Raw genomic sequence first — 15516 nt, 5'->3', positions numbered from 1 at the left:
GACGCCATGCAAGAGACACTTTTAGCTCTATGAAGAACCTTTCAGTGGATGATTTTTGAAGAACCTCCACATAATGTGAAAGGGCTCTACCACTTAATATGAAACTCAATTAAAACGCTACCGATGACTGTACCGTTTAAAAATTTTTGTTTAAGGCCAGAGAGCGAGAAATCTGCAGTAGATAGTAATGAATGAGGCTCAACCACTGGGTCTTGACAGAGGTTGAACTTGGAGCTGAAGGAAGAAATGTTTTTATTTCAAAAGTGTGCAATTTTAAAATCGGAAGAGTTGCAATTTCAATTAACATACATGCTGCAGGGATAGAACACATAAACATACATCTACACATTCTGTACCTCCATACACACATACACATACACATGTACACACATACTCTAACTGACACAACTAACTGTGGTAAAAATTAACAGGTTTCCATCTTAGAAAAATAAGTAGTTTTAATTGTAGCTGGGCTGTCATGTGTTCCATCATATAAACATGCTTGACTTCCTGTAACTATTGAACAGTGGTTGGGGATTAAGGCTTCATCCAGTTAACAGCAATTCATTTTCTTGCAACCATCAACAAAAGCATGTAACACTGGTCATTGGTAATGTGTTCAGGCAACGCTTCCAACAAGAACAATAATGAGTCCAGGGGAAAATGAACTTTCTGAAATGAAATTTCTACAACTCCTCTTTAACATTCTTCCAGAATGTCTGTATTTTTGAACAATCCCAGAAGACATGAGTATGATTACACTGACCATACCACAGTGTCAATCAACCAGCGAGGTCCCAAATCTACTGTATTTTAACCCTCCAATCAAATTCTTTCCAGTCCCCCTGTAACATCTGGCACTTACTGTTTCCAAGACTTTGTCTCCCATTCCTGTACTCAGTTCCAATTCCCATTGTCCATTAATATGGAAAGTGTTGTCTTGAAAGTCGATAATTTGTTTTGTGTGTGTGTGTGTGTGTATGTATGTGTATGTATGTGTGTGTGTGTGTGTGTGTGTGTGTATATATATATATATATATATATATATATATATATATATATATATATATATATATATATGAGATATTTGTGCATGATGCATGGTGTTCACATGTATAAAATGGGTTTCTATATTGATTGGTTTTCTTTTAATAATATCCCAGTTTGTGTTTTCTGTAATAATGTCTCATTTGTAAATGTGTAAATAAGTCACTTTGATGGTAGAGCAAACTGGTCTGGGAGTTGTGAGAAAAATGAATAAATCTTGGAAATTTGACCTAATGATGCAGAGAAAAAGTGGATGAGATGGTCTTTGTTATGAAAAAAAGCCCTTGGTTTTAGAATAATCGCATTTTAATTGAAATACTGAAAAATCTCCAAATGGTTGAACAGCAGGTTTTGGACATAAGAGAAATCCTGTGTCAGATCTGGATGGCGGATGTTTTTTTTCTGCTTTTTCCCCACATGCTAACCATTGTTTCTCTCTCTGTCTTTTTAGTAAAGAAAGCCAAACTCCAAGGGCCTCCAGGTAAGCGAATGTTGTTCTTTGTTCTCCAGTTTACATACTAGCCTGTTTTTCTGTAATGTAACCTAAGGGGCCGGATTCTTGTGTGTAAATCCAGTGGAAAGCTATTTGGTTTCATCTTTCCTGAGCCATGAATCTCTTTCAGGCTAAGGTTGTTTGTTGAAGAATTAGTGCTACTCTTGATGTTTTTACATGCATCATAAAGAGCACACTGTATGAGGAGATGATGAGATGCAGTGGGTGTTTATGATAAGTGTATTTTGTGCTGTGTATCTGGATTTGTATTGTGATGCAATTTTTCAGTGATAATGTTGATAAGAGGTTTAAACTTGAATAAGCTTTTGTCGTGTTATGTAAATGTGTATAGTATACCAGAAATAGCCTTTTATTTCATTCAGGGTTCAAGGGTCGAACTGCACAGACCTAAAACCCAGCAGTACAAAATGCATATATCATCAATCCCGATCGATACAGAATCAATTTGGAAATGCCAAATCTTGTAAATGCGTCTACTCACTTCCTACCCCTTTTCTGATGAGTCTTGAAGGTGGAAGGAACTTTTAAAAAACTGAAACTGCTTTCCACTGCAAAAGCTGGTAACTTGTCAAGTAAAATTATCTTAAATATAATCAGTAAATCTAATATTTCTCCTGTTGGGATTGTTGTAAACTCAGTTTAAGATTATAAGATAATTTTAAGATTAAATATCTAGATTTTTTTTACTTGTTTTAGATCATTTTATTAAGTAAAATTACTTTACTGTATTGGTATGGCAAATAATTTATTGTCTGCCAGTATAGTGAGAACATTTTCCTTAATAAAATTACTTAAAACAAAAGTGTCTAGAAATAAGCTACATAATAAGTGCATAATCTTCTCAAAATGGGAAATTTTCAATATATTGACGAGATTTGACACTTCACAAGATACCTTTTTTTTTTTTTTTGCATGCATGCATGCATGAATTTTTTTTTTGCTGCTTGCTGGCAAATGTAGAAGGGAAGGCAGATGCTTTACCTGGATACTTTACCTTAGTTTGGCTTGTTTTCTCTGCACTCTTGAATCGAATTGTCATGAAAGGGCTCGTTAGCTTTGTATACCAAACCTGAAGTACAAAACCTGGGTGTAATCTTAGATTCTGAACTCTGTTTTATCCCACATCTAACATAGTTTTTTCATAATTTAAAAATATCATTAAAGTTCGGGCTTTTCTATCTGCCTTGTTGAGGCATTTCTTACAGCAGTGTTGATCACTGTAATGTTCCTCTTACTGGCAAAAACAATCCATACTCCGTTTATACAGAACACAGCAGAATGGATTCATCATCAACCGCTCTGTTGTGTTCACTGGCTGCCTACATCTTATTACTAGTTTTTAAAGCTTTAAATGACCTTAAAACAACTGAATGTTTGTCTATTTGTGTTCCAACATGTGATCTTAGATCTGCAGATACTAACCTTCAGGAAAAAAATACAGAAAAAGTAGAGAGACTCAATTATTGTGCTCTTAACTGTGGAACTAGTTACTCAAGTTCAGCGCTCACTTTAAGAGACATGTAACTGTATCTCTTTTAATTAAAGCTTTTAATTAAAATTATACCTAATTGTTGTATTTATCTTGTTCATTTGATCTCAGTCATCACTTCATATTATCCATCCATCCATCCATCCATCCATTAGCTTCCGCTTCTCCGGGGTTCGGGTCGCGGGGGCAGCATCCTAAGCAATGAGGCCCAAACCTCCCTTTCCCCAGCCACTTCCACTAGCTCTCCAAGGGGGATTCCGAGGCGCTCCCAGGCCAGCTGGGCGATATAGTCACGCCAGCGTGTCCTGGGTCTTCCCGGGGGTCTCCTCCCAGGTGGACTTGCCTGTGACACCTCCCGAGGGAGGCATCCAGGAGGCATCCTAACCAGATGCCCGAACCACCTCAGCTGACTCCTCTCGATGTGAAGAAGCAGCGGCTCTACTCCGAGTCCCTCCCGGATGACCGAACTTCTCACCCTATCTCTAAGGGAGAGCCCAGACACCCTGCGGAGGAAACTCATTTCGGCCGCTTGTATTCGCGATCTTATTCTTTCGGTCATTACCCAAAGCTCATGACCATAGGTGAGGGTGGGAACGTAGATCGACCGGTAAATCGAGAGCCTTGCCTTATGGCTCAGCTATTTCTTTACCACAACAGACCGGTAAAGAGCCCGCATCACTGCTGACCCAGCACCAATCCGCCTGTCAATCTCCCGCTCCCTTGTACCATCACTCGTGAACAAGACCCCGAGATACTTGAACTCCTCCACTTGAGGCAAGAGCCTATCCCCGACCCAGAGAGGGCTCTCCACCCTTTTCCGCCTGAGAACCATGGTCTCGGATTTGGAGGTACTGATTCTCATCCCAGCCGCTTCACACTCGGCTGCAAACCGATCCAGCGAAAGCTGAAGTTCGCGGCCTGATGTCCCCAATAGGACCACATCATCTGCAAACAGCAGCGATGTGACCCTGAGGTCACCAAACCGGACACCCTCCATCCCCTGACTGCACCTAGAAATTCTATCCATAAAAATTATGAATAGAATCGGTGACAAAGGGCAGCCCTGATGGAGTCCAACTCTCACTGGGAACAAGTCTGACTTACTGCCGGCCATGCGAACCAAACTCCTGCTCTGTTTGTACAGGGCCTGAATGGCTCGTAGCAAAGAGCCATGTACCCCGTACTCCCGAAGCACCTCCCACAGAATTCTTCGGGGAACACAGTCGAATGCCTTCTCCAGATCCACAAAGCACATGTGGACTGGTTGGGCAAACTCCCATGAGCCCTCCAGAATCCTGGAGAGGGTGAAAAGTTGGTCCAGTGTTCCACGACCAGGACGGAACCCGCACTGCTCCTCCTGGATCCGAAGTTCAACTATAAACTGGACTCTCTTCTCCAGTACCCCTGCATAGACCTTACCAGGGAGGCTGAGGAGTGTGATTCCCCTGTAGTTGGAACACACCCTCCGGTCCCCTTTTTTTAAAAAGAGGCACCACCACCCCAGTCTGCCAATCCAGTGGCACCGCCCCCGATGTCCACGCAATGTTGAAAAGGCGTGTCAGCCAAGACAGCCCCACAACATCCAGAGCCTTGAGGAACTCAGGGCGGATCTCATCCACCCCTGGAGCCTTGCCACCAAGGAGCTTCTTAACTACCTTAGCGACTTCGGCCTCAGTAATGGACAAGCCTATTCCCATGTCCCCAGACTCTGCCTCCTCACTGGAGAACGTGTCGGTGGGATTGAGAAGGTCCTCAAAGTATTCCTTCCACCGCCCAATGACGTCTTCAGTCGAAGTCAGCAGCACACCATCTCCACTATATACAGTGCTAGTGGCACACTGCTTTCCCCTTCTGAGTCGCCAGACGGTTTGCCAGAATCTTTTCGGAGCCGACTTAAAGTCACTTTCCAAGGCCTCACCAAACTCCTCCCATACACGGGTTTTTGCCTTGGCGACGACTGAAGCCGCAGATCGCTTTGCCTGTCGATACCTGCCAGCTGCCTCTGGTGTCCCACAGGCCAACCATACCCGGTAGGACTCCTTCTTCAGCTTGACGGCATCTCTCACCTGGGGTGTCCACCACTGGGTTCGAGGATTACCGCCCCGACAGGCACCAACTACCTTACGGCCACAGCTACAGTCAGCCGCTTCAACAATGGAGGAACGGAACATGGCCCATTCTGAGTCTATGTCCCCCACCTCCCCCGATATCTGGTCAAAGTTCTGACGGAGGTGTGAGTTGAAGATCAATCTGACAGGTTCTTCTGCCAGACGTTCCCAGCAAACCCTCACTATACGTTTGGGCTTGCCTGGTCTGACCGGCATCTTCCCCCACCACCTGAACCAACTCACCACCAGGTGGTGATCAGTTGACAGCTCAGCTCCTCTCTTTACCCGAGTGTCCAAAACACATGACCGCAAGTCCGATGACACGACTACAAAGTCAATCAATGAACTGCGGCCTAGGGTGTCCTGGTGCCATGTGCACTTATGGACATCCTTGTGTTCAAACATGGTGTTCGTGATGGACAAACTGTGGTTTGCGCAGAAGTCCAAAAACTGAACACCACTCGGGGTCAGATCAGAGAGGCCATTCCTCCCAATCACACCCCTCCAGGTCTCACTGTCATTGCCCACGTGAGCGTTAAAGTCCCCCAGTAGGACAATAGAGTCTCCAGGAGGAGCACTTTCAAGCACCCTTTCCAAGGACTCTAAGAAGGCTGGGTACTCTGAACTGCTGTTCGGTGCATAAGCACAGACAGCAGTCAGGACCCGTTCCCCAACCCGAAGGCGTAGGGAAGCTACCCTCTCGTCCACCGGAGAAAACACCAACATACAGGCACTGAGTCGAGGGGCTATGAGAAAGCCCACACCTGCCCGCCGCCTCTCACCATGGGCAACTCCAGAAAAGAATAAAGTCCAGCCCCTCTCAAGGAGATTGGACCCAGAGCCCAAGCTGTGTGTTGAGGTGAGCCCAACTATATCTAGCCGGTATCTCTCAACCTCGCGCACCAACTCAGGCTCCTTCCCTGCCAGTGAGGTAACGTTCCAAGTTCCAAAAGCCAGTTTCAGCAATCGAGGATCAGAACGCCAAGGCCCACGCCTTTGGACACTGCCCGATCCACAAAGCACCGAACCCCTACTACTGCCCCTCCCATTAGTGGTGGGTCGATGGGAGGGGGGACTCATGTAACTCCTTCGGGCTGGGCCCGGCCGGGCACCATGAGTAAATGCCCGGCCACCAGACGCTCGCTAGCGAGCCCCTCCCCCAGGCCTGGCTCCAGGGTGGGGCCCCGGTAACCCTGATCCGGGCAGGGTACACAAATCCTGTTCTTGTCTTCTCATAGGGGTTATTATGGATCACACTTTGTCTGACATGTCACCTAGGACCAGTTTGCCATGGGAGACCCTACCAGGAGCTTTTGCTCCAGACAATATAGCTCCTAGGATCATTCAAGCACGCAAACCCCTCCACCACGATAAGGTGGTGATCCATGGAGAGGCACTTCATATTATTTTAATATAATTCTTTCATGTAATGTAATCTTTTATTTACTTAATTTTATTTGTTTTCCATTATATTGAAACTCCCGAACAGTAACTACAGTATCTTCTCTTGCTGTTAAGCTTTATCACCCTTCTGTAAAGCCCTTTGACCTCCTGCTTCTAGTACCAATAAAGTTGCTATTATTATTATTATTATTACTATTATTATTATTATTATCTAATATCTAGGTTGGTTACATTTATTAGCCTACTACTCACACTCAGAAGTGGTTGACACCACAGGGCTTCCCAGTCGCTGTATGATACATTTTTATAATGCATGCTAGACATTGTAAATCGAAACAACATTGAAAATATGAGAACATTGTAAAGTTTTCATAAAACATGATAAATAGCAAATTAACTAACATATTTTAGGTCAAAGTTTGCCATTAAATGCAGATCTTAAAACTCTTTTGGCCTAAAGGTGGTTTAAACTTGGCTTTATTCCCAGGGAAGCACTGGCCCTTATACCGTCACTAATGTTTACACACGTTATAGTTTTTCTCTAAACCGGTTTAGCTTTTAATATGGTAAGTTATTGCAAAAGCAGCAAAGAAAACATGCTTAACTTTTGATGGGCAGCGTACAGTCAGGGGAACTGGCAGTGAATGAAGGTGAGCAGTGAAAGATGTTGCAGAAAGAACTTGCAGTGCAGCTTTACACCATCGCTCAGTCTGATTAATTGATTCTGTGTTAAGTAATCTCGTCAGGCTGCGTGTCCTTCCTTGGCTGGATTTCTTGGCTTGCTGGGAATAAGATCAGTGTAGGTTAAGCCCAAATCCCCATGCTCTCCTCCTCAGCAAACACCCTGCACTGTTTGCCCTCACACCCATCTCATAAGCCCTGTGACTGTGGAGGAATGTGACTTTCCTGCTCTTCTTTATATAGCAGCACTGTAGACATTATACCTACTCCTCATTTGTCTTCCTGCAAATATTACAGCACAATCAATAACACTCAATGTCCAACCTAACAAGAGCTGCTACATCTGTGGGTGGAGAGTGAATAGATCAGTTAACTTCTGAATCAAGTGCATTAGAGCGAGGAAGACGATGCTTAAGCTCCTCCTCAGGACTAGGTCTGGATACGGTTGTTTATGATACAGTATTACACTCCCAATCCAAGTCCAACATCCAAGGCCCAATCCCATTTCACCCCTTATCCCTACCTCTTAGCCCTTACCCCTCCTAACACTATGTGCTCATAGTGTTAGGGTGTCCTGTTTTTTGTCTAGATAGAAGGGTAGAATGAAGTGCTAGGACTACATGGACCTCCAAACAGAGGTTTTCAGAGACACACTCCAAACTGAGTGTTATGAGGAAAAAAAAGCAAGATGGCAGCACAAGCGACCAAACACTCAAATCTGACTATTTTCTCTGTTAAAAATGATCATAACCTTTGTATTATGCTTTATATCTATTATCTTTTTCTTTGAATATATGTTAGTTCAGTGTACTTTCAGTCTGTTATGCTCCTTTTCCTCATAACAAGTGTAAAATGTCGCTAGTAGTATGCTGATGTCTCGGTAGCTAGCTAGCTAAATTTCCCATTCCACCTTAAATGGTGCAGTGTTTAGATTCTGGAGCATCAGGCATCAAAACTGCTGCACCATAAAAGGTAAAATGGGAACACTTGAACAAGAATCTGGCGAATAGCTGACTTCAGCTTCTTATCACTGAAGATTTAAGGGTGAGCGATAATAAATAATTGCCCCCCCCTTTGAAAGCATATAATGCCCTAATGTAACTAAAGCCCAACTGTAAGGTTGAGGCTGAACTTTATCCTCCTCTGCTATCACTGTGGACTGACAGGGTCTTCTACAGAGCAGCGCTACTAGCCTGTTAATAATGTTCTTGTGTATTTGAGGGTTGTTCCATTTTGTAGTGAAGATTTTATCCACTACCCCTTGTAGCTCACTTCCAAGGGGCAAGGTAATACTCAAAAACTAGGGGTTGGGGTCAAAATAAGATTGGGCCTTAATATGAAGTACAACTCATCAGCTTCTCTCTTATTTTTTCAGTGTTTTCAGTGAATTTAGCCAGTTTGAATGTTGAGTGATCCATCTAGCACAGCTAGTATACCTATTCCTGCTTTATGCGGAGAGGCAGACAGGACTGTAGGAAGATGTTAGCATGATCTGCTCTGTCTCAGCTCTTATACAAACACAGGATCAGATCAGCAGACTGCAATATTGTCCCATTGCTTCCCTTATGGCTGAGGGTAAACAGGCCCGCCAGCCTTGCTTTCATTACTGACAGTTGGCCCTTTTGTTTCCCTGCGATCCAGGGTGTTTGCTTAGCTCTGTAAACGACACATCATCTATTATGCCTCAAGCCCTTTGTTCCCTCAATGTCACATTTGTCTTGTGACCAAAAGGTGTGTGTCACACATTTTCCCAGGAAGAATAGTTTGAGTCCAATTGCAGTACTGCACTGTTAGAAATAAAGGTTCTGTGCAGGTACATTTTGTTCATCAAGGTACAAACAATGAAAATGCTCTCTTTAAGGTACAACAGTAGTTTTGTTGATTTGTGTACGTTGATTTCTGTTTGTCCAGTCGTCATGAAACATCCACACAATGTGAAGAGCAGCTGATCTGCTCAAATAACATAAAAAAAGAAGTTGAAAAAATGTAGGTATTTGGTTTTGATATGACAGTTGAATGTACATTTGTTATATACGTGTTCAAATTCCATGTTGTGTTCATTTTTAAGCGAATATAAGTTAACACCTCCACTACAGAGGATTTTTCTGCTAATTTTAGTGCACAGGTTCTATTTTATACATGATTAGAAAAAAAACATACCATAACTTTCGTAACTGGCCACATTTTATGTTTTTTTTTCCCTCAATACATTAAATATAGCAAGTAAGCAATAACTGTGTTTTACAGTGTGCAGGAGTGTTTTCTCTGTAGAGGATGAGTTCACTTGTTTAATCTTAGAAAATCAACAGCAAATAAACATTAAGTACAGGGTATTCATTTTCCAGGAGAGGTTTCTAAGGAAATAAATTGCAAGATAATCCATTTACATAAAGAAGGAGACAGTCGAAGGGAAATGAGTAAAGTTTTAGAAAATGGAGAAAATGTGACTCCCAACAAGCACCTGGAAGACCTGGTAGATACCAACACTATCCCCATCAGATAAACATCACTTAAAGCTTTCATTTTTCAGTGAGAGGAGAAAATGTTGGGAGAATAATAAAAGAAGCTGGTGTTCTCCTAACAATGGTTTGACCACCCCAGAATTCAGAAGCCAGCATCACTGAATGTCTTTGGGATTATTTGGATGCTAAACCAACTTCTAAACCTGAACTTTGGGGATGTGGAAAAATATCCCTGCAGATTTTTCTTTGAAAAACTTAAAGTAAGTCTCCTGAAAAGTCACTATGCTATGCATCCATATTTGTGATGTGCTTCTCAGACCAGCTCAGTCATTTGATCCGCCTAGAATGTTACACGTATTATGGAGCCCAAAAAAGACAAATATATTTAATGGTCTTGAGCAAAAAAAAAAATTAAAAAGGAGCAGTTATTCTGAAAAGCTTCTCCACATTAGCCGCTGTGTTTGGAGTGGCATCAGGCAGAGACTTTGGTCAAAATGATGATCAGTAAAAGCCTGTATGAGAGCTGATGTCTGTGCTTTTGCTGTTATTATCGACCGGCGATCACGGTCAGGACAACGGGGTGGGGGCAGAAAGTGTAGGGGGAAGAGAGCGAGCTTCTGCTTTGAAGGTGAATAGGTTGAAGCTTGAAGAACGGTGAATGCTTTTTGCTTTCAGGAAAGTGCAAGTTGCTTTAGTTGTCATAACATCAGTGTACAGTGTACACTTTACTTGAACCCTGCTTCATAACATTGACATAATCTTAAACATGTCATGGCAGATTTTGTTCACTAATATATCACCCGTAAGTGTTGTAACATAACTACGTTATACCGGTCAAAAAATCGGAATGGATATCTGTACATATGCAGATATGAATGTAGGGCCTAATCCCATTTCTTATTTTTACCCCTCTCCCTTGTTTTCGAGTGTCACCTTGCCCATTGGAACCGAGTTACAAGGGGTAGTGGTTGATATCTTCCCCAGCAAAATGGAACAACCCTCAAAAACAAAAGAACATTGCTTCATTATCAGGCTACTAGTGGTGCTCTGTAGGCAAACCTGTCAGTCTGCAGTGATAGAAGAGGAGGGCAAAGTTCAGCAACCTCACTGCTGGGCTTTAGTTAAATTCAGGTCATCATATGTTTTTAAAGAGGGGAATGTGATATTTATTATTGCCCACCCCTGATTATTTGGTGATATGAAGCTGAAATCAGTTTCTTGTTTGACTTTCCCATTCCACCTTAAATGGAGCTGGAGTTGCATTCTGGCACTTCAGGCATCAGTACTGCTGGACTATTTAAGGTGGAATGGGAAATTTAGCTGGCTACCTACCGAGACATCAGCACACTGTTAGCATTTTCATGCTTGTTATGAAGAAAAGGAGCATAATACATTGAAATGACATTAAACTAAGACAATACAGTGGATATCTAAAAAAAAAATACTGACATTTGTGGGTTTCTTTGTTCTCTTGAACAGGCATCTTGCTCAATTTTCTTTTTCTGATAACACGGTTTGGATTGTGTCTCTGAAAAACCTCTGTTTGGAGGGCCATGTATCCCTAACAGTTCACCCAACCGCTCTATCTCAACAAAATCAGGACACCCTACCCCTAGAAGTGAACATCTAAAACAGAGGGCTAAGGGCTAAGAGGTAGGAGCGAGGAGAGAAATGAGTTTGGGCCTAAGTGTGCAGGTCAAGTGCTATAAAATACACCATAAAAACTATTAAATACAGAATATTACAGTGATATGAACATTGTCAAAAATGTACTTGTACAAATAAACTGTATGCTACAGGAGGAGTTATGCATGAGGTTCACCACCATCTTCACGGTCTTCTCAATGTTCAGCAGCAGGTAGTTGCTTCTTCACAAGGAGATCAGCTGCTCGACTTCCTCATACCTATTTGCTATGAGGCCCACCACAGTGGTGTCACCTGCAAACTTGAGGATCTTTACAGCTGGTTCCTCAGACACACATTAGCATGAAATAACATAAGTTGTTTTGGCACCAAACATTATGGGATTTGTCTTGACAGTTGCTGGTAAGGGTAATCTGGAAGTGTAAGTTAAGTGAAAATTTAGTGATGACAGCATATGTTCTCCCCCATGGATATGTTTATGCTGTGGTAATGTCAATGTGCCATAGCAGAATTCTAGTCGAATGTTACCAACTCTGTCCACTTTGTTTTTTACAGGAATAGTTTGGGAATAAATAAAAAAATTGACATGATTTATCACTTACCCCAAATACAATCGATCAGCAAAGACTTGAACAGTTTCACAAAGAGGAATAGGGAAACATTTTAGTGGCCTTATGTCTAAAGCTATCTACTTAGATCTATTAAGTATTGGCTTAATATGACCGCATTAATTAAAATATAAGTTGCAATGCAAGTGGCAATATGTGGGGTCCAAGCATAAATCTGCTCAAGTGAAGCAGATGGAACAGGGACTCAGAGTTCATCAAATGTCCCTTCATATGCCATGATTAGTGATTAGGGACCTTCAAGTAAGATATTTTTCAGGTTTTGTAGATTGGCAACTTAACAACTTAGTATGCTGGATATTGGTATACTGAAAAGAGTCAAAATTCCACACAAATACCAATTTCTGATACGTAGGAAACTAAAAATAATTGCAGTTGGATTTTTAATCGTTTTAAAACTAGTTGCCTACTGTAGCTGCCCTTGAAGGCCAGACTGGGTTCTGATTCAGTGTTTTTCATAATAAAACATGCAAACTTCCAAAGAAGTCGATACTTTTTGCAGGCGCCGTAAACATGAAACTATGCAATACCATACCAGCCTTCTCTCACTGCGGCGCATAAATATCCAACTTTGGAATTCTCTGCTGTCCGTCACCTCACTCATACAACATTTATCAGGGGTTCAAGGCGGAAATGTCAGCTCCTGAACATGGGCTCCATCTCTGACTAATTTATCGAAAAGCTCATCGGGCATCAATAATGAATGAACATGTTTGTTATGCTGCTGGCTGTTTAGTTTTGTAGAAAACTGAAAGAACCTTAAAGTTTAAATCTGCCTTCTGTTTCACATTCGCACAGCAAACAAATACAAAAAAAGGGCAATTTTCTTAGCTTTGTAGCAGTGGACCTCATGATGTTTTTATATGAATTTTATTATATATTTAAATATATCTAAAATTATTTAGTTTTTTATTTTTAAAAAAGTTGGCACAGTAGATGCAGTGATTTTGCAAATCCTTTGCATCCTTTGTTCAGTTGAAAAAAACTACCTAATTAACTTTGTTGTTTTAATACAAAACAATGTTTATTGATCATTTGGGATTGGAGGACACCAATTGTTTTAGATGTAACAGTGGAATTTGTACCCCATTCTTCCTTGATATAGCACTTGGCCTGCTGAGCAGTCCAGGCTTCATTGTAATATGTTGCATTTTGTCTAGATTATAGGCAGGCCAGCCTAGTACCTGCACTCTCTTACTACGAAGGTACGCTGATGTAAGGCATACAGGATGTGGCTCAGTGTTGTCCTATTGAAACGAGCAAGGATGTCCCTGAAAAAGATGTTGTCTAGTTGGCTGCATATGTTGCTACAAAATGTGTATGTACCCCACTGTATTAATAGTGCCTCCCCTGCGTCAACTCATCCCATGCTATGACAGATGGCTTTTGAACATTACACTGGTAACAGTCAGGATAGACCTTTTCTTCTGTACCTCGAAGAACACAGCATCTATTATTTCCAAAACTGTTGTCGACTCATCAGACCATCTAAGATGAGCTTTAGCGTAGAGATGCACCAATACCACTTCTCCCCTTCCAATACCGATATCAGATCCATTAGTATTGGCCAATGCCATGTACCGATACTGATAACATTAACCTAGCTCACATATAAGTCCTGATATCTGTACAGTTACATTTTTAAATATTTTGTTTTGGTAAAATAATAATAATAATGTTAAAATTTTGGTAAAGCTTTTACTGCATTACAAATAAAACTTGGCTAGATGGCATTTAATTGTTGGATTATATTTATTTGGTGCTTAAGAAAACTTTTTTGTATTTACTGTATGTATTATAGAATTGGTAATAAGAAGCATCTATAACAACTTAAGTAAATGTAAAAATATCCCTATGATATAAAACATTTAAAAACAGAACTAAACAGTACACTGATGACACTGGGGTGTTTACACATAAGCACACAGCAGCTTCTCTGGCTCAAAAATGGAGCTGAATGTTGTCCACATCCAAATATCTCAAGTCATTTGTTCTGTCTACTGGCGCCTATGCAAACATCAGAAATCATATATATTGGTATCCACATCACTGATGCCGATATTGCATTTAATGCCAGTAACGGCACTGAAACCGATAGAGTATCAGTGCAGCATTACTTTAGCCCAGAGAAGTCGGTGGTGTTTCTGGGCATTGTTGATTTTTGGCTTCTGCTTTACCTTTCTTTTAACAATGTTTCTTTTAATGATCTTTTAATAATGTTATGGACTGTAAATGGAGAAAAATCCTTGAAATCCTGCATTGAGAGAAATTGTTCTGAAACTATTGGGCTATTTGCTCAGACGGTTTTTCAGAAAATGGCCAATGAATCATTAATACTCCTTTCATACCCAATCATGATAGTATTATCTGCTACCTGTTCACCTGGTTACCTGTATAAAGTTCCATGACATATTTTTTTTGATCATTTTACAAACATCCCAGTCTTTCAACTTTGTTTGGAATGCGTTGCAAGCATCAAATTTGGAATTGGTGGAATTATCAAAAATAAGGTGAAATATTACATTTTTATGCTATTTTCAATTAAATACCTGACAGTTTGTAAACCACTGCTTTCTGTTCTATTTGTGTTTTACCTACTGTCCTAACTTTGGAATTGGGTTTGTATAATTGCTGATAATAGTTCTAAATAGGAAAGAAACATACATGAGTCTGCGAAAACTTTCAGTGTGAACCCCAATGTTTGCCGTTTTTTGTGTAAATTCATTCCTCCTCCATGTGACGGTCTTTGTCTCTGGGTTCTTAAGATACTTTCAGGGTGAAAAAATGGAAAGCGTGCATGTGCGTAAAAGAAAAGTGTGATTTCACTCGTCCTCCCAGGTGCCTAGGCGTAAGTGAATAGCCTTTCTATTAGCATTAGCGTCCGTCTCTTGGGACGCTAATGCTAATACCTAAAATCTACAGTACTCCAGCTGCAGCCTTAGCAGTGCTAATAGTCCTTTAGAGGAAACCCTGGTTGTCTCTGTCTGCTGGCTTTTTCAATTAGAGGCTGAATATTTAACAAAATTGAGTTTTCTCCTTTTACAGCATATCTTTGATGCCACTGCTTTTTGTTATGCAAGACAAAAAAGCATCTTTTCCTTTTAATCTGATTTTGGACTGTGTGGAGGATTATTTGGCTCTTTTTGCCAGGCCATTTCTGTTCATGCGAGAACACTAAGTGACATACTATTCATTATCCTATTGCAATTATTTTATGGGTAAGAATGAAAAAGAATGAATGAATAGTTCATTATTTTGATTAGGAGAAAACATTAAATGCCTGGCACAGTATTTTCCATTCTTAGTTAAAATCTTAACCCAGTTTGCAAGTTTATGAATGTCTGCATAGCCACTGTTTTGCTACTTCGTACAGTTTGACTTCATTTAGTGAAGTCATTCATCATACACAGCAGTAATTAACTACAGCGAGTCACAGTCGAGCACAATTCGTCTTCTGCACAATTTCTGTTTAATTGAATTTAACATATTGGAAAAACATGAAATGTGGCCTATGGCCTTTTTTGTGTACATAAATACACAG

General features: G+C 41.0%; 1 protein-coding gene across 2 annotated transcripts in view; it reads left to right on the top strand.

The window, feature by feature from the left end:
- Positions 1–15516, top strand: part of unc13bb (unc-13 homolog Bb (C. elegans)) — a 162822-nt gene that overhangs the window by 31826 nt on the left and 115480 nt on the right. For both annotated transcript variants that reach the window (XM_037547066.1, XM_037547065.1), the window contains exon 2: positions 1499–1528. In XM_037547066.1, coding sequence (XP_037402963.1) covers positions 1499–1528 — 30 coding nt within the window. The remainder of the gene's footprint in view (positions 1–1498; positions 1529–15516) is intronic.

The sequence above is a fragment of the Pygocentrus nattereri genome, chromosome 18 (assembly GCF_015220715.1).
Source record: "Pygocentrus nattereri isolate fPygNat1 chromosome 18, fPygNat1.pri, whole genome shotgun sequence".
Taxonomy (NCBI): Eukaryota; Metazoa; Chordata; class Actinopteri; order Characiformes; family Serrasalmidae; genus Pygocentrus; species Pygocentrus nattereri.
This window is presented reverse-complemented; position numbering and strand designations above follow the sequence as displayed.